This window comes from Girardinichthys multiradiatus, chromosome 13 (assembly GCF_021462225.1).
Source record: "Girardinichthys multiradiatus isolate DD_20200921_A chromosome 13, DD_fGirMul_XY1, whole genome shotgun sequence".
Classification (NCBI taxonomy): Eukaryota; Metazoa; Chordata; class Actinopteri; order Cyprinodontiformes; family Goodeidae; genus Girardinichthys; species Girardinichthys multiradiatus.
The window spans coordinates 16,316,539-16,334,755 of NC_061806.1; the positions used below are offsets into that span (position 1 = coordinate 16,316,539).

The 18,217-nt window shown below is 38.5% G+C and overlaps 1 protein-coding gene across 2 annotated transcripts in view; it reads right to left on the reverse strand.

The window, feature by feature from the left end:
* Positions 1–5,223: 5,223 nt before the first annotated feature.
* Positions 5,224–18,217, reverse strand: part of col16a1 (collagen, type XVI, alpha 1) — a 119,761-nt gene continuing 106,767 nt past the window's right edge. For both annotated transcript variants that reach the window (XM_047383300.1, XM_047383299.1), the window contains 17 exons: positions 17,618–17,653; positions 17,458–17,520; positions 17,298–17,369; positions 17,151–17,204; positions 16,979–17,023; positions 16,146–16,190; positions 15,924–15,977; positions 14,529–14,582; positions 14,379–14,429; positions 13,553–13,642; positions 13,429–13,464; positions 12,341–12,385; positions 8,799–8,993; positions 8,503–8,566; positions 8,148–8,324; positions 7,972–8,049; positions 5,224–6,588 (listed from right to left, as the gene is read on the reverse strand). In XM_047383300.1, the coding sequence (XP_047239256.1) occupies positions 6,395–6,588; positions 7,972–8,049; positions 8,148–8,324; positions 8,503–8,566; positions 8,799–8,993; positions 12,341–12,385; positions 13,429–13,464; positions 13,553–13,642; positions 14,379–14,429; positions 14,529–14,582; positions 15,924–15,977; positions 16,146–16,190; positions 16,979–17,023; positions 17,151–17,204; positions 17,298–17,369; positions 17,458–17,520; positions 17,618–17,653 (1,353 nt within the window). In that variant the 3' untranslated portion in view covers positions 5,224–6,394. The remainder of the gene's footprint in view (positions 6,589–7,971; positions 8,050–8,147; positions 8,325–8,502; positions 8,567–8,798; positions 8,994–12,340; positions 12,386–13,428; positions 13,465–13,552; positions 13,643–14,378; positions 14,430–14,528; positions 14,583–15,923; positions 15,978–16,145; positions 16,191–16,978; positions 17,024–17,150; positions 17,205–17,297; positions 17,370–17,457; positions 17,521–17,617; positions 17,654–18,217) is intronic.

The window sequence follows — 18,217 nt, forward strand, 5'->3', positions numbered from 1 at the left end:
CCATGTACAGAATACCTACTAAGGAGCACAGTTACAAAGACATAAGGGGATTTGTGAAGGGACAAACTGCTAATGCCAATATTTATTTACAAACTAACTACAAAACCTCCACAAACACTAGAACAAAGTCACTCAAATTAGCTATAAAGAACTAAAACAGCTACAGAAAGACACTAAATAGCAATGACAAAGCACAACTACAAAATGTACAAACAGACACAAAAAAATCACTAACAAAAACGAAGACATGCACAACACTATAACACAGATAGAAGTGACAACAGAAGATAAACAACTTTAAAGAAACTACAAAGGCACAACACACAACAACAACTATAAAAGTATTCTGAAAAACTAAAGAAACAAATTACATAAATATAGGTAACTATAAGAACACAGAACAGCTATACTTAGACAAATGAACAGGCACGTGCTACATGGGTTGCCAGTTATTGGCTGTATTTCCCATCTCATGGATTTTGGTTGCTTCCTACCTTCGTACCTTATTCTTTTGGGTATGAAATAGAACCATCTGCATTTAGTACCACCAATTTATCAATTTGTATCCAGTGTGTACTGGGACATAATGAACATGTTTAAAAACTGAAAAGTTAAAGTAACTGTTCGTTTATATTCTACTGTAAGGAAATGTGACTACATGAATAGAAATAATATCTACTGGCAGGAGGTTGACATTTGGGTTGGATCTGTGGTCCTAATCTGTCACATTTGATTTTCTAGTCCTCTGACGTAGGCACAAAATGGATTGAAATAGGATGTAGTTACAAAGACTTTAGAAAATAACATACAATGAAATTGGATGATGAGATCTTTACTTTTGTTTGATTTATATTTCTTTATATTTACCTAGTAAAAATAGTTATATAAATATGATATTTAAATTATGTGTTATGGTTTAAGTACATGGGTATGAATTTTTTTCAAGAGTTTGAAATGGAAGTGGTCATAGTTTGTAGTTTGGAAAGAACCAGGTGTAGGCAGGAGAAACACAGCATCATAATAAGGATTTCTGAAAAAAATTATATAACTTACAGAAGTGGAAATACTGAGGGAAAAACTCCAAAGGAACCAGGACAAAAAAATCTGATGATTAGGTTTAAACACTGAGGAGGAGTGATTACTGAAATAATTCACAGGTTAGTTAATTAACCGAACACATAACAGCTATGAGGCAAACCTGAGAGTAAGAGAGGCTAGCGGGTCTGAATCATAAACATAATGACAGCGAAGGGATCTAGAGAAACCAACACAGAGAAACCAAAAAAAGAACAAAACCCTGCATGAGAATTAATCAGAAAACCAAACAAAAGGTGACAACAAAACAGATAACAGGGAAGGAGGAAGTAAACACAACATAGACCTCAATGGAATATAGACTTCTAAAAGAAAACAGGAACTAAGGTTTGCAGAGGAAAACAGTAATAAAAAGCACAACCAACAATAGAATCTTTGCCAGAACATTAAAAACTAAAAGTAAACAAAACCTATAAAATGATCAAAATGAAAAAACCTAAGCCTAAGGATCATGACATAAGTAGGTAGGGACAATATAGTAAGGCACATTAAATGGAGGTATGACTTGGTAAAGGGGCAAATTGATCAACAGCCATACATAACACATTGAATACTTAAAGCAAGCACAGTGACAAAGAAAAAAGGGGTAGCTGTGAAAAGAGAAACTCCTATATAGATACAAAATTTATAACAAAGAAACAACCTTACAAAGCTGAATTAAATAGCTACAAAAAACCATTACAGTAAAGTAAAAATAAATACAAATTAAAAAATTAAAACATAACATTTCATGATGAAATGCAACAAAGATGCGAATAGCAACTACAGAAATGTAACTATTTCAAAGAAAGTCATAACAACTACAAAGGGATTCTGAATAAATGACATGGCATAAATATAAAAGGTAGCAGTTAAAGTAAAACAGGTGCATGTCTGAAGGACAGACAAAATAACAGGCACACACTAAATGTTTGCAAAGAGAACACAAAGGGATACACCCAGAGACAAAATGTCTGCTACAATGGCTACAACTACCAAAAAAAAAGACAAAAAAAAAATGTCTTTATAGCTATGCTCTATAGAAAAGATGGACTTTTACAAATGTACTTTTAGTTGCTAAGTGACCAAAATATTTTATTGTAATTTGAGTAGTAATTGAAAGTTACCTGATAAATCACATATTAAAAGGAGTAGAGATACTAGCCAGTGTTGTATTTCCTTTCTGTACAACAACAGTAAAGAAACACAGCTGGGTACTGAAGTATGGATTTCTAAGTTAGAATTTCATAAACATACACAGTTTTTATCAAGTATGCAAATAGCCCTGCTAATTAAGAACAATGTGCATATGGGTCAATGACATGACACAAGCCAGTAAGAATCAATAATTTTAAGGGAAATATTGATAGTTAGCATCTACACTGACAAACGTTAGCTGAAATCAGATATTTACATACAGTATACTGTATTAAATAACACATAACCTTTCATTCCTTACTGTCTGACATTAAATCAGGCTAAACTTTTCCGGTTCTAGCTTTATTAGGATTTCCAAAACAGTTTTTATTTGCCAAAATAATGATTTAGAACTTCTTCAAACGCAGAGGTTTACACACTAAGATTATTGTGCCTTTAAACAATTTTGGAAAGCCCATACAATGATGACACATTTTGTTAGCATAATTCACAAAATTTAAGTTAGCACCACAAACCAAATGCTTCCTTTAGTGACATCATGGCAAAACATATAAATAAAAATTAACCAAGATATAAGGAAAATAATTGAGGACCTCCACAGATCTGCTTCATCTTTGTGTAAAATCTTCAGATGCCATGACTTTTCACATGTGTTTAAACAATATTAGACAAATATAAACATCAGAGGAATGTCCAACCATCTCACTGCTCAGAAAGGAGGTTTGTGTCATAGAGATGAACATGTTTTGGCGCAAAATGTGTGAAAGACTATATCATTATTATGTGGAAACATTTAATGACATAAGCATACATGAGAAATTAGTTACAGAGAAACAACAACAAAGTCAATATTTCAAAGTGCCCATCACAAGCCTTGGTATCAGTCCCATAGAAAGTTTTTGGGTCGAGCTGAAAAGGTATATGTGAGCAAGGTGGCCTACAAACCATCTAGGGCGAATCAGTTCTCAGGAGGAATGGGCCAGAAATACAGCAAAGTATAGTGAGAAGCTTGAGAAAGGGAGCCCAGAATGTTTGAACTAAGATATACACCTAAAAGAAAATTCTACCAGATACGAAGTAGGTTAATATAAACTATTAAATAAAAAAAATATTCACTCATAATTGTGGCATTTAGTAAATACAGTGCCTTGTGAAAGTATTGGGCCCCCTTGAACTTTTCAACCTCTTGCCACATTTCAGGCTTTAAACATAAAGATATAAAATTCAAATTTTTTGTGAAGAATCAACAACAAGTGGGACACAATCGTGAAGTGGAATAAAATTTATTGGATGTGTCAAACTTTATTAACAAATAAAAAATTGAAAAGTGGGGCGTGCAATATTATTCGGCCCCCTTGCGTTAATACTTTGTAGCGCCACCCTTTGCTGCAATTACAGCTGCAAGTCACTTAGGGTATGTCTCTATCAGTTTTGTACATCGAGAGACTGACATTCTTGCCCATTCTTCCTTGCAAAACAGCTCGAGCTCATTGAGGTTGGATGGAGAGCGTTCGTGAACAGCAGTCTTCAGCTCTTTCCACAGATTCTCGATTGGATTCAGGTCTGGACTTTGACTTGGCCATTCCAACACTTAGATACGTTTATTTGTGAACCATTCCATTGTAGATTTGGCTTTATGTTTTGGGTCATTGTCTTGTTGGAAGATAAATCTCCATCCCAGTCTCAGGTCTCTTGCAGACTCCAACAGGTTGTCTTCCAGAATGGTCCTGTATTTGGCCCCATCCATCTTCCCATCAATTTTGACCATCTTCCCTCCTGACGAAAAGCAGGCCCAAACCATGATGCTGCCACCACCATGTTTGACAGTGGGGATGGTGTGTTCAGGGTGATGAGCTGTGTTGCTTTTACGCCAAACATATCGTTTTGCATTGTGGCCAAACAGTTTGATTTTGGTTTCATCTGACTAGAGCACCTTCTTCCACATGTTTGGTGTGTCTCCCAGGTGGCTTGTGGCAAACTTTAAACCAGACTTTTTATGGATATCTTTGAGAAATGGCTTTCTTCTTGCCACTCTTCGATAAAGGCCAGATTTGTGGAGTGTACGACTGATTGTTGTCCTATGGACAGACTCTCCCACCTCAGATGTAGATCTCTGCAGTTCATCCGGAGTGATCATGGGCCTCTTGGCTGCATCTCTGATCAGTCTTCTCCTTGTTCGAGATGAAAGTTTAGAGGGACGGCTGGGTCTTGGAAGATTTGCAGTGGTCTGATACTCCTTCCATTTCAATATGATTGCTTGCACAGTGCTCCTTGGGATGTGTAAAGCTTGAGAAATCTTTTTGTATCCAAATCCGGCTTTAAACTTCTCCACAACAGTATCTCGGACCTGGCTGGTGTGTTCCTTGGTCTTCATGATGCTTTCTGCGCTTGAAGCGCTCTGCACAGAGCAGGTGCACTTAAACGGAGACTTGATTACACACAGGTGGATTCTATTTATCATCATCAGTCATTTGGGACAACATTGGATCATTCAGAGATCCTCACTGAACTTCTGGAGTGAGTTTGCTGCACTGAAAGTAAAGGGTCCGAATAATATTGCACGCCCCACTTTTCAGTTTTTTATTTGTTAAAAAAGTTTGAGACACCCAATAAATTTAATTCCACTTCACGATTCTGTCCCACTTGTTGTTGATTCTTCACAAAAAAATTGAATTTTATATCTTTATGTTTGAAGCCTGAAATGTGGCAAGAGGTTGAAAAGTTCAAGGGGGCTGAATACTTTCGCAAGGCACTGTATAGCAGGTTACTAATCGTGACTGACCTAAAATAGGAAAGGTTTAGTTTGATTTAATGTCAGAGAGTGAGAAAAAATGTGGTTATTTTTTACAGTGTATGTAAATATCTGGTTTCAACTTTGTATCTGAAATAAATATGTAATTTACAGAAAGGTCTGGTGAGTATAAGCATGACAAAAAAAGATTTTTTTTGAAAAGCATTTTAATTACCATTTTAAAGAAACCAAAGTGTGGCCATAGATCAAAGTTTAAATTGCAAGGACAGTAAAAAATAACTTTAAAACAACAAAACTGGCTAAGAGTAACAAACAAGAATCTCAAATACATTGATATGTAACAGCAAAAAGTGACTGTGACATGTTTCAGACTATTTTCTTAATGCTAAAGTTATTGTGAGGACCTGGTGTGAGGATTGGCTGAGCAACATTTGCATTACATATGATGAAGTGACTCAAATGTTGTCTATATTTTAAACTTATTCCTGCACAAGAGCCACAAGAAGCAAACTGATTTTCATTATCGCTACACTGGAATAAAATATGGGGTCAAATAGACTAGATGAACTTAAGTGACACAGTTACAAAAGCCAGTTTGCTTTCTGTGTAAAAACAAATTACCTTTATAAATAATTTGTGTTATGCTGAACCCATTTTTCCACTTGAAAACTTACAGACATAAAATCATTTTACATTTGTCGCAAAATAACCACTGGTAATTAAAAAAGGTAGCTTTGAACGGTATCAAAAGCCAGTATATATACATAGAAATATGTACAAAATAATCCATCAAGGAAAGTCTGACCAAACTAAATATCCCGGGATGCTATCTTTTATGTTAAATTCAAACGTGTCACACCTCACACACCACAACCATGACAACATTAGAAATGGATGGGATGTACCCAGAATGGAATTGTTTGAGGAATGGAACAAAGACAGGAGAAATGGAAGCAATGCACCAAAATGATTGTCTCTGCTAATGAAATTAGACAAAGAAAATAACCAATGACCAATATGGAGAAGAACGGAAAAACAAAGAACGGAGAAAAAAAAGACAGATTTTGATGTTTCTTGGTTTGCTTTTTTAGCACACAACAGAAATACAATATAGTGGGGAGAAGAATAAATATAAGACTGTGTTTTAGCAATGAATTGGCAATTAAAGGGAAGAAAATGATGCAATAACAATTTTCTGCTGGTGTGTCTTTGCAGGCCTCAGTTCCAGCGGGCCCCTAAGAAAGAAATAAGTGTTTTTTGCTCAGATCTATTTGGTGAACCCATCTTAAACTGTCTGTTCGGTTAGGTGGTCTGATTAAATAACTTTGGGTCCTTGTCATTGGTTTTCTTGCTTCTCCAAATACTTTAGTCTCTCTGATCCAGTCCTCTTTCCCTTCACCTTGTAGATTCTTACCAGGGGCCTTTAACAGGTGGCCCCTTGGGGCTGTAGTCTACTTGATGGCTCATACAGTCCACAGGATTGCAGCGGCCTTCGTTCCCTTTGGCACCAGGCTGTCCATGAGGGCCTGGTATCCCAGGAACACCCTGCTGGCCAACAGGTCCAGGAGGTCCGATTTTACCATAGCCTGGGGGGCCTGGAACACCTACGAAAGGAAAAAAGGAAACATGAGAAACACCATCAAGCCTGGAACACCATTGGAAAAAGAAGACAATGTCTAGTGGTGACAAAGTAATCTGATTTAAGTGGCCATTTAAATGGGCATACTTTGTCTTTAAAAGTTTTCAGCAATATTTCACATTTTATAACATGCAAAACCAACCAAGATCTTGTACAAAATTTTTAAAGTGCGCCATGTATTTGCATTCAGCACCGGTTATGATCAAGCTCCTAGATAAAATCTAGCGCAACCACGTGTTTTAAGAAGTCATTTAATTAGCAAATAGAGTCCTCTTGTGTGTAATCTATAGTTGTTTGTTAAGGTTTCACAGGTTTGTAAGAGAACATTAGTGAGCAAACAGCATCATGAAGACCAAAGAATATATCCTGAGCTTAGAACATCTTACTAAGCATTGTTCAATCCATAATCAGAAAACATAAAGGGTATGGAATTGCTAGGCAAAGACAGCTTTCACTGGAGAAGGAGCCAAGAGGCAAAATTTACTTTAAGGTTACATTAGAGGAGCTGCAGAGATCAATAGCCCAGGTGGGACAATCTGTCAATAGGACACGTATTTGTGAACTTAACAAATTTAACCTTTAAAGAAGACTGGTAAGAAGAAATTAATTTATAAAAGACAATAAATAAAATGGTTATTTTGGACGATTCATGAAAAGGAATTTTAATCATCAGTAAAAGGCTTAAGTGATATAGACCACTTCAGAAATTATGTAAAATAAATACAAATCCACTATAATTTTTGTGGTACATCTGTTGTCAGGAAACCAAATGAAAACATGAAACATTTTAAAAGTTTTTCCTTTCATGAGAAAACATTTGCCTTTTAAATCCAAAATGTAATAAACAACTCCATGTGAAGTGATTGCTGCTGCCAGTTCTGTAATTTAGTCAATACTTTCAGAACCCTGTGATGATTAAGGATTCTTGAATATGCTGATATGATTTAAATGAGTTAAAGTGGTAATTGTAATTAGAAAACATTGAGAATGAAAAAATCTGTTCAATCACATTGCCATTTTTTAACCATCAACCAATGCAAACACTTGAATGAGTTAGCTGAAAATACTTAAATTGAGCTAATTCTGGGTGCAACATCTGGCGCAGGTTGGCATTGCTCACAAAGTGCTTTGAAAATCTTGCAGAGAATTGTTGAGCATGTAATTAATCCTGATAAAATGTGAGCACACAGAATTGCGAGGTGCAACAATTGTTTGTTGTTTGTATTTTGATGTTTTAACTTAAGGCAAACACGTAAAAAAAAAAAAAAACAACATACGTTTTAAATATCAGCTTGACCAAAACTTAGTTTGGCCTAAATATTTTTTAAGAACCAAATGGATGCATTACCTGGTGCTCCAGGTGGTCCTACATCTCCCATCTCTCCAACACCCTTGTCACCTTTTACTCCTGGTGGTCCTCGTGGTCCTACAGAAGGAAAGACACATATTCTAAGACATGGAAGCTAAAGGTTTATTCATATTATTTAGTAGAATGCTGAAGAAAAAAAAAAAAAAAACATTCACCAGGGAGTCCTTGTCCTCCTTGTCGACCCTCCCTGCCGATCTGTCCTGGGAGCCCAGGAGCACCTTGGGGTCCAGGATTACCTGGAGCACCATCTTTTCCTGGGGGCCCTGGTCGGCCTGGTGAGGCTACCATCTCTACTGGCATCTGCATGCGAGACATGTAGTACCCCATTCTCTCTAAGAAGAGGGAGCACAATTGAAAAAAAATCATTCCAGTGAGGCAGAATCACTTGTATTCCAAAGGATAAACAGAATTAGTTTTAACAAAAGGCGTGATTTACAGACAAAATCCTGCCTCGATGTAAAAAATGGCACATTATGCACAGAAAGCATCCAGACATCTGTATGCTCTCACCATCAAAGATCTTGATAACCTGTTGTCGAATGAAGTTTTTGATGTCATCATAATTGACGAAAGCCTATAAACAGAAGAAGAAAAAGAAAGTTTCACTAACAAATCAAACAGGCTCACATCACACATCAGGCAGATAATTAGAAAATGTATTATTTACAAAAACAGATAGAAATGGTGACAGCCTGTAGACATCATCCTCACATCACACAGCCGAGCTGAGTATAAAATAATCTGCAGCTGATTAAATTTAAAAGAGATGGCCACAGTGCTGTGAGAGGAATGAAAGTGAACCTCACATCGTTTCCTTGTGGCCCTGGTGGACCAGGAGGTCCTGGTAATCCTTCAGAACCTGGACTTCCCCTTTCCCCTCTAGGTCCAACTGGGCCTATCATGGGTTGGGCATCCTTGGCATGATACCCCCCCCCACCTGGTGGACCTGGTCTACCTCGCTCTCCTTGAAGACCCCTCTGTCCAGGGGCCCCTGGTTCTCCCTGTTATACAACACACATCATTTAGAGATCTATAGGCAAAAAAGATGTCTTCCTGAGCCATTTTATGAATGTACCTTAGATAAAATACACTGCTCAAAAAATTAAGGGAACACTCAAATAACACATTCCAGATCTGAATGAATGAAATATTCTCATTGAATACTTTGTTCTGTACAAAGTTGAATGTACTGAAAACGATATCACACAAAAATCATCAATGGAAATCAAATTTATTTACCAATGGAGGCCTGGATTTGGAGTCACACACAAAATTAAAGTGGAAAAACACACTACAGGCTGATCCAACTTTGATGTAATGTCCTTACAACAAGTCAAAGTGAGGCTCAGTATTGTGTGTGGCCTCCACGTGCCTGTATGACCTCCATACAACGCCTGGGCATGCTCCTGATGAGACGGAGGATGGTCTCCTGAGGGATCTCCTCTCAGACCTGGACTAAAGCATCCGCCAACTCCTGGACAGTGTGTGGTGGAATGTGACGTTGGTGTATGGAGCGAGACATGATGTCCCAGATGTGCTCAATCGGATTCAGGTCTGGGAAACGGGCGGGCCAGTCTATAGCTTCAATGTCTTCATTTAGCAGGAACTGCTGATACACTCCAGCCTCATCAGGTCTAGCAATGTCCTGCATTAGGAGGAACCCAGGGCCAACCGCACCAGCATATGTTCTCACAAGGGGTCTGAGGATCTCATCTCGGTACCTAATGGCAGTCAGACTACCTGTGAAGAGCACAGGGCGCCAGTGCCTAATTTGCCAATCTTGGTGTTCTCTGGTTAATGCCAAGCATCCTGCACGGTGTTGGGCTGTGAACACCACCCCCATATGTGGACGTCGGGCCCTCATACCATCCTCATGGAGTCGGTTTCTAACCGTTTGTGCAGACACATGCACATTTGTGGCCTGCTGGAGGTCATTTTGCAGGGCTCTGGCAGTGCTCCTCCTGTTCCTCCTTGCACAAAGGCGGAGGTAGCGGTCCTGCTGCTGGGTTGTTGCCCTCCTACGGCCTCCTCCATGTCTCCTGGTGTACTGGCCTGTCTCCTGGTAGTGCCTCCAGGCTCTGGACACTACGCTGACAGACACAGCAAACCTTCTTGCCACAGCTCGCATTGATGTGCCATCCTGGATGAGCTGCACTACCTGAGCCACTTGTGTGGGTTGTAGAGTCCGTCTCATGCTACCACGAGCGTGAAAGTACCACCAACATTCAAAAGTGACCAAAACATCAGCCAGAAAGCATAGGTACTGAGAAGTGGTTTGTGGTCCCCACCTGAAGAACCACTCCTTTATTGAGTGTGTCTTGTTAATCGCCAGAGATTTCCTCCTGTTGTCTATTCCATTTGCACAACAGCATGTGAAATTGATTGTCAATCAGTGTTGCTTCCTAAGCGGTCAGTATGATTTCACAGAAGTTTGATTTACTTGGAGTTATATTGTGTTGTTTAAGTGTTCCCTTTATTTTTTTTAGCAGTATGTCTTTGTAGCCTACCTTGGAAAACAAAAACAAGAGATGCACTCATCATGAACAAAGAAAAACATTAAAAGAAAAAGTATGTATGCTAAAGTATACCATCTATATACCGTATTCTAAAAGTTAGCAATACAGAGCAGTGACCACAATCATTAGCACCCCTGGTAAAGGTGTTTAAGGAACATTAGAATAAGTAAATTTTTGTTGCAGTAGCATCATTTGTCATGTAAATTTTGAAAACTTTACAACTACATCACACAGAGCAATCCTGATTTATAGGAGAGAGATGAAAGCCTTTTCTGGCCAACCATCACAAATGTAGACAAAAAAGATTGTACTAAACTCCACTGGGACTATAAATGAAACCGTGGGCTTTAGTCAGATGAAAAAAAGATTTTGCTTTCTCCAACAAACACTTCAGGTGGTTTTTTGCATGAAACAATGCCTTAATTATGCAGAAAAGCACCCTTACACTAAATGTTAAGTACGGTTGAGGATTTGTGATGCTGTGGGCCTGTTCTCTTCCAAAGGCCCTGACAATCTTGCTGGAGTGTATGACATCATGAACCATTTCAAATACCAACCTTTGGTATATGGCAAAACAAAGGAAACAATCTTCCATGTTTGTCAAAGTCTCCAAACCTAAATCCTATAGAAAAGCTCTGGGGTAAGCTAAGGAGAGGAGAGCATCAGAGAGGATCCAGGACTCTGGACAATCTAGGGAGATTGTCCAGAGATACATGGACAAAGATCCCTTTATCTGTATGCTCCAACTTTTGGAATGTTATAAGAGAAAACTAAGCGCTGTCTGTTAGCAAAATGGGGTTGTACAAAGTATTGGCAGCAGATTTACTAATAACTGTGGCACCCTAACCGACTAAATGTATTCAAACTAAAGGTTCTTTTTTTATTATTGTCTTAATTATATTATGTTACTGCATTACAAGATTAACTGATTTGTGACCTTCTTTACCAATGGGGTTAATAACGTTTGACCTAATTGTTTTCCTTTTTCTTACCCAACTCAACCAGAAAGTACAAGTTTATATATTATTTTCATTATAATGTATATTAGGATTTTGCTATTTTTAAGAAGCATGCCTTTTAAAGACAGCTTTGCTCTACATCTCTATCACTTCCCACACAGCAGCACTCCCTATTCAGGCTGTGTAAACACACTCAAAAACAGCCCAGCTACATTAGCGACAGTGATTTATCGAGGACAAAGCTGCCTATAATGGACATCTAATGTTTACACGTCACCGACAGACAAGCGCTTCCTGAAATAGAGGCGAGTGAGAACAATAGAGGATCCCGTTCTCGTCTTTCTTCACTGTTCTGCACTGTTAAAACCCTGACAATGCTGTCCTGTCAGCGTGACAAATAGTCTCATCTAGCATCTCCTCTCATGCTTAATAGCATTATCCCAGAGGCTGAAGAATAACTATATCACTGTGTCCACCTACTGTAAGCTACTGTCTGTGCAGAGATCCAACAGACTCCCTGGCTACAGAGCTAGGGAGTCTGTTGGATCTCTCCGCGTGGCGGGTAACTGGCAACCAGTCGGATGAGATGTGAAGTGAGGCAAGGAGGAAGGAGAAGGTCTGCTGGGGGGGGGGGGGGGTCAAAGGGTTAATGAACTGTGTTAAGTGTGGGTGCTGAGCGGACAGAAACAGCAGAGAATGGACACTTTCAAGACCATCAGGTGCCAACAAAAGCCTCCCTGGGCTGCATGATAGCAGAAAAGAGCAAACTCTTGCTGATTTCAGATAGTCTGAGGATGTAATGGATGGCTGACGCCCAGCTTGATAGCACACCCACATGAAGACATTACCACATCATGCTGAGTCATTTCTTACCTTTTGGCCTGGCTGTCCACTGTCTCCTGGCAGGCCTGATGTTCCCTGTCAAAAGAAAAAACCGGATATGTAATTTTTTTACCAATGGAGGTCAGAAAAGTATGGCAGGAATTTGGATTCAATGCTCCTGAGTTAAAACCGGCCACTGCAATAAAAGCTGCAAGGCATTTGGGGTATATCTTTATCAATTGTGCAAATATAGAAATTGAAATTTGTGCTCATTCTTTGCAGAACAGCAATTTATATAACTTCTTCTGCAGCTTTTAACAGGTTTTCTAGAGCTGCCTCTGTATTTAGCTCAATCTCCACAGTATGATGCTGCCACCACCTTATTTCACCAAGGGTATGGTGGCAGGATTTTGCCTGTAATCCAAAAAGTTAAATCTCATCTGACATGAACCTCATGCCAAGTGTTTGCTTTTTCCCCTGCATGACATGTGGCAAACTTTGAACAGCGGTTTCTGCAACTAATTTTCTTTCAAAATGGCTTTTTTGCAATATGTCTCTGCAGCACCTGTAGTTACTAAGGGAATTTTAGCTGCTTTTTTTGCTTTTTATTAATGCTCCTTATGCAGGTAACTGCACACTTACAATGCCTTGGTTAGTCTGCGGTTGTGCCATACTCTTTCCATTGTCAGATGATGGACTGAGCATTGCTCTGTGAGATGTTCAAAGGTTGGGATATTGTTTTTGAATGTACATCTCCTTCAAACTTCTCCACAACTTTCTCCCTGACCTGTCTGCTCTGTTCCTTCACCTTTGTGATGCGGTTTGTTCACTAATGTTCTTTAACAAACCTCCGAGGCGAGGCATTCCCAAAATAACTGGATTTATAGTGATGACAGAATAAAGAAGTTATAGAAAGGTTCACTCTATTTAATTATTAAGTCCCTTTTGAAAGCAGTTGGTTGCACTTGATTTCACTTAAATTCAAATTTCAAATTAGGCATCACTTTCCACTGTATATAACTGAAATTAAAATACATTGAAGTTTGTGGTTGTAATGTTCCAAATGTGGCAAAAGTTGCAAAACACTATACACATTCCACCAAATGAGGCTCACCATTAAACTTTAGGATGCTACTTACATCTTTACCAGAAGCACCGTCATTACCAGGCTCTCCCTAAACGTCAACACAAGAGGGTAATGGGCATTAAATACTGAGACAATTAAATTTGTTTGCAGGGGAAAACATTTAGAAAAGAACTAACCATAAGTCCTGGATGCCCAGATGGTCCTGGAGGTCCATCCATCCCCGGGAGGCCTCTCTCTCCAGATTGGCCCTTATCTCCTTTTATACCCTAGAAAGGAAGAATATTAATTTGATATCATTTACTTCTTCGGTGTCTGAAAAATGTCAGATGTGTCTGGGTTCATTTTACAGTATGTGAGAGAATCACACATACAAACACACACACAACTTACAGCCTAAAGACTAATTTTATAAACATTCCCAATGGCATGTTAATATTAATGTATACATTTCTGTATTAAGAATCAACATTCTTAACTTTAGCCATTAAGGATTTTTTCCAGTAAATGAAGACCCTACGATTAGTTAACTTAATGTTGATTAATATCATTAATATTGGATCTTTCTGCTTGGAGTTTGCATGTTCTCCTGTGCATGTGTAGATTCTCTTTGGTTACTCAGGCTTTCTCCCATTGTCGAAAACATGACTAATCCAAATTACCCTTAGGTATGACTGTGTGCATGCATGTTTTTTTTTTTGTTCTGTGTGCCTCTGTGTTGCCCTGTGATAGACTAACAACCTGTCCAGGATGTCTTGCCCAATGACCACTAAAGAGGGGCACAAGACCCCCAACCCTGCAAGGACAAGCGGGTGTGGACAATGGATGATTTATTAATATGTTTAGTTATCCTTAGCAGGTTTCACTGATCTTTCGTCTTTTATAGCAGAAAATTAACAGATTATCCTTCAAATTTAGAAGAGTTCAGTTCCCTAAAATTCCTTTTCTTTGAGCTTATTTTGACAAACATATGTAAACACAGGCATGTTTGAGATTCACTCCTACCACTCCTGATGGACCAGGAGGCCCAGGAGGTCCCGCTGGCCCCGTGGGACCCTGAAGATAAACGTACACACATTATTAAAGTTTGACATGCTGAAAAATTACTAAGTAAACCTGTGAGAAATATAATAACCTAAAGAGATGAGTACTTACGATCTGCCCTGGAGGTCCTGGTCGACCTTGAAGTCCTGGGGTACCAGGGTCACCCTGCAGAGATTACAGATTAAGCTCCAGATGTTGCTAGGATTACACCATGAGGTTGTATGGATAGCTTCTTATATTTGGTTTAAATATTCCTTTAGCAAGTTGCTGAGAAGCCACACATTTATTGCAGGCATTAACAAGCTTCTGGTATAATTTTGGCCGGATGTTTGACAACTTTTCTTGGTAGAATTGGTAGGGTTCTTTTAATTATTTGGTTTTCTTCAAGACCTGCAATATGTTTAATCACAGCCATCATCTGAATGTTATTGTTAGCAACACTACAAAAGACTCGCTTACTTTGAAGCCCAAACCAATCATGGATCTGGTGGCCAAACTATTGGAAGGTGGTGGGAAAATCATGATGATGGAACAAAAAGAGGGGAGAGAAAAATATTACATTTAGGGATACTCTACAAATGTTAAATAGAGTTAAGTTTGGGGCTTTGGGAAGGACATTGTACTAATTTAATACCAGTCTGCTTTATTCATTACAAAAGCCAATTTTGGGTATTTGCTTGGCATCATTGACCAGTTGGAACACTTAGTTTTGTTTAAGTTTTCGACTCACACTGTGAACCTCAAAAAGAGGAACAAATGATACTTAAAAGACTATTCTGCTGGTAAGATCATTCTTGTCTCACCTCACTGATTACCTTTACACAGTCTGCCTCTATTTTGGACACCTTCAACTTTGACTGAAAAAGACAAACACCTTGAACTCTGACCACTGAATCAGATGTCAAGCAAGGTGGTGGCAGCATCATCCTGAGCTTAAGTTTCACTGCCATTTGTACTGGTATACTAATGGGACATTCAGCTTCCCCTCAAATCAACAACTAGATGGTTGAAAACTGGACAAAGTTCCCTGATCCCACCTACACATCAGAACTAGTTTTGAAAAAATAAGACAAGCAAACATTAGGCTTGGTAATGCCCTCCACCCTAGAGTAAACCAAATTAAGTCAAGACCTTGTTGATGGCCAACAATAATGTGAGGTTTCGCTGCAACTTTGTAAGGAACCTTTAACAAATGCTGAAATAGCTGAGGATGTTTGTAGATATTTTTATTGTTTCAATATAATTTTAACCCTGTGGATCAGTGTAAATTTGCAGAAAATTTAGTTATGCACCCAATTCTTGTTTTCTAAAACATGATGACATTTTTTGCCCTAAAAAAATAACAATTATAAAAATTAAAAAAACGAACAAATATAGTAATATAGTAAAAGCCCCAAATTCAAATGAAATTAACTCCTAAGATGGATATATGTAAATCTTTCACTGGAACAAAATTGTCTGATATTTTGGCTAATTGGGGTAACGATAGAGAACAAAAATACCCACGTCATGTCCTGGCCTGCCGGGTGGTCCTTGTTGGCCTGCAGGTCCAGCCTCTCCCTGTTGGGATGTGATACACATTAAAACTGTAACTGAAGCCCCAACACGGATGGTAGTAAAATTATTTTGATCATAATCAAGCATGATGTGTAAGAAACAGGCTGTAACCATAACTGCACAAGCAGACAGACATGGTGCAATGCTAAAGCAATGGGTTTGTTGACTGACCTTCTGCCCAGGGAACCCAACATGTCCTGTTTTCCCTTTGAATCCCTGAGGAGAGACATCAAGGGGTATGAGGTTGGTATAGTAAAAGAAAAAATATGATATTCAAGGCTGCTGAAAAGAGAAGAAGATTGTTTCAAACACCTGCTCTCAGGTAGAACACAAACTGAACTGCAGAGACTAGAAGAAAGATATAAAAAAGATTCTTAGTGAAGAAAAGAGGCAGCTGCCTCTGGCTTCACTGAGGCTCACTTGTGTGTGTTCTCTTTGTCAGTATGTTAGGCAGAAATGTGTTAAGCTTCAAGTGCATAACCTTTTAATGCATCTGTAAAAACATGCATGTAAATACTGCCCTTGTTTATTGTGATGTGCTGAGTCAGTTTTCTGCCACAAAGAGAATGTTGCTTATAGTCCAAAAACCTCTAATTTGGTATTATTTGACCAGAGCACTTTCTTCCAAATGATTTCTGTGCCTTATATCACTTGTGGCAAACTACAAAAGGGACTTCTTATTTCTTTCTTTCATTTAAAATAACTTTCTTCTTTTCCACTCAAAAACCATGTATCATTCCCCTTTCACTTCATAATGATGTGCTACTTTGTGTTGATCTATCATATAAAAGTACAATGAAATACATGGTCATTTGTGGCTGTAACACAACAAAATGTGAAAAGGTTCAAGGGGTGTGCATGCTCATAAAAGACACTGAAAATAAGTCATCGTAGTCATTATGTTCATAAATGCATTACAGCACAACTTATTTAGTTATATTTTTTTGTGGATTGAAGGGAAATCTGGAAAATCAGGTGGGGTAAATGATACAGGTGATACTCACTGGGATTCCTCGGGGTCCTGCTGGGCCTGGAGGGCCTGTCTCTCCCTGATAATAAAAATAAAAGTGAACACAGTCTGTTTTAAAAGATTAACTACTAGGTAGAGGTTTTTGCAGTAGGATTGTCTGCATGGGTTTTGGCAGCTAAGTCATGTGATTAAGTTGTGTGACTTACCCGCAGCCCTGGTTTCCCATCTTTTCCATCTATTCCCTCAATGCCAGGAGGGCCCTTTTAAAATTGCATACGTATCAGTAATAGCTCCAAACAGCTACACCAAAAATCACATATGTTAAAAAAAAAGAAAGTAAATAATATATTTACCATCACTCCTGGGGATCCAGGTGAGCCAGGTGGCCCAGGTGGTCCTTGAGAGCCTGTGGAACCATCATTACCCTTTGGAAATATGATGTTTACTGTCCCACATGATGATTTTCAAATGCAAAGAAAGGTGCTCACAGCTAAATGCTTTATCTGTACTCACTTTTTCTCCTTTGAGCCCCGGAAGGCCTTCTCTGCCAAGCTTGCCGGCAGGACCAGGAGGACCCTAGGATTACAGAAAATACAGAAATGTCCTACTAACACTAAAATAACTGTAAAAAAAAAAAAAAAAGAATAAACGATTAGTTAAAGAGTTTACATACTGGTGGTCCTGGAAAACCTGGCTGTCCTTGAAAACCCTTAAATAAAAAAAAAAGGACACGTATTTAATTTTTTTCTGATAACCACAATTTCAAAGCGATGATTTACAGCATGTACAGGTGTGAATGGATTTATTTATCCCCCTGGTAAATATGCATAAAGTTGTTTTTTTTTCAATTAAGATTTTATTACAGTATTAAACTTTTCAAACAGATATTTTTTTTAATTTAAGCATTTATTTCACTGCTGAAACATTTTAGGAGGAAATTGACTATTTGCCGATTCCCCTTGGTATTAATTGTTGTACAACCCCCTTTTGACCCCCTTTCAACATAACCTTCACATGGCTGGAGCACACAAAGAAAAGCACACTATGCACCCTAACAAGGTACCTAGTTTACTTGGAAGGGAAAAAGAGCCACAGCATCATAGAGCTCCCACAATACTTAAAAGTGGGAATGAGGTGCTTTCCACATGTTCAGTGAGTTATTTTCATTGTAACTAGTGCCCAAACCCAATTTAAAAAAGCCCCACACCATAATACAACTGCCTCTGCAACAGATTTTATATCACGTCTCCACTGCTCTAGAGTGCAGTGCTTT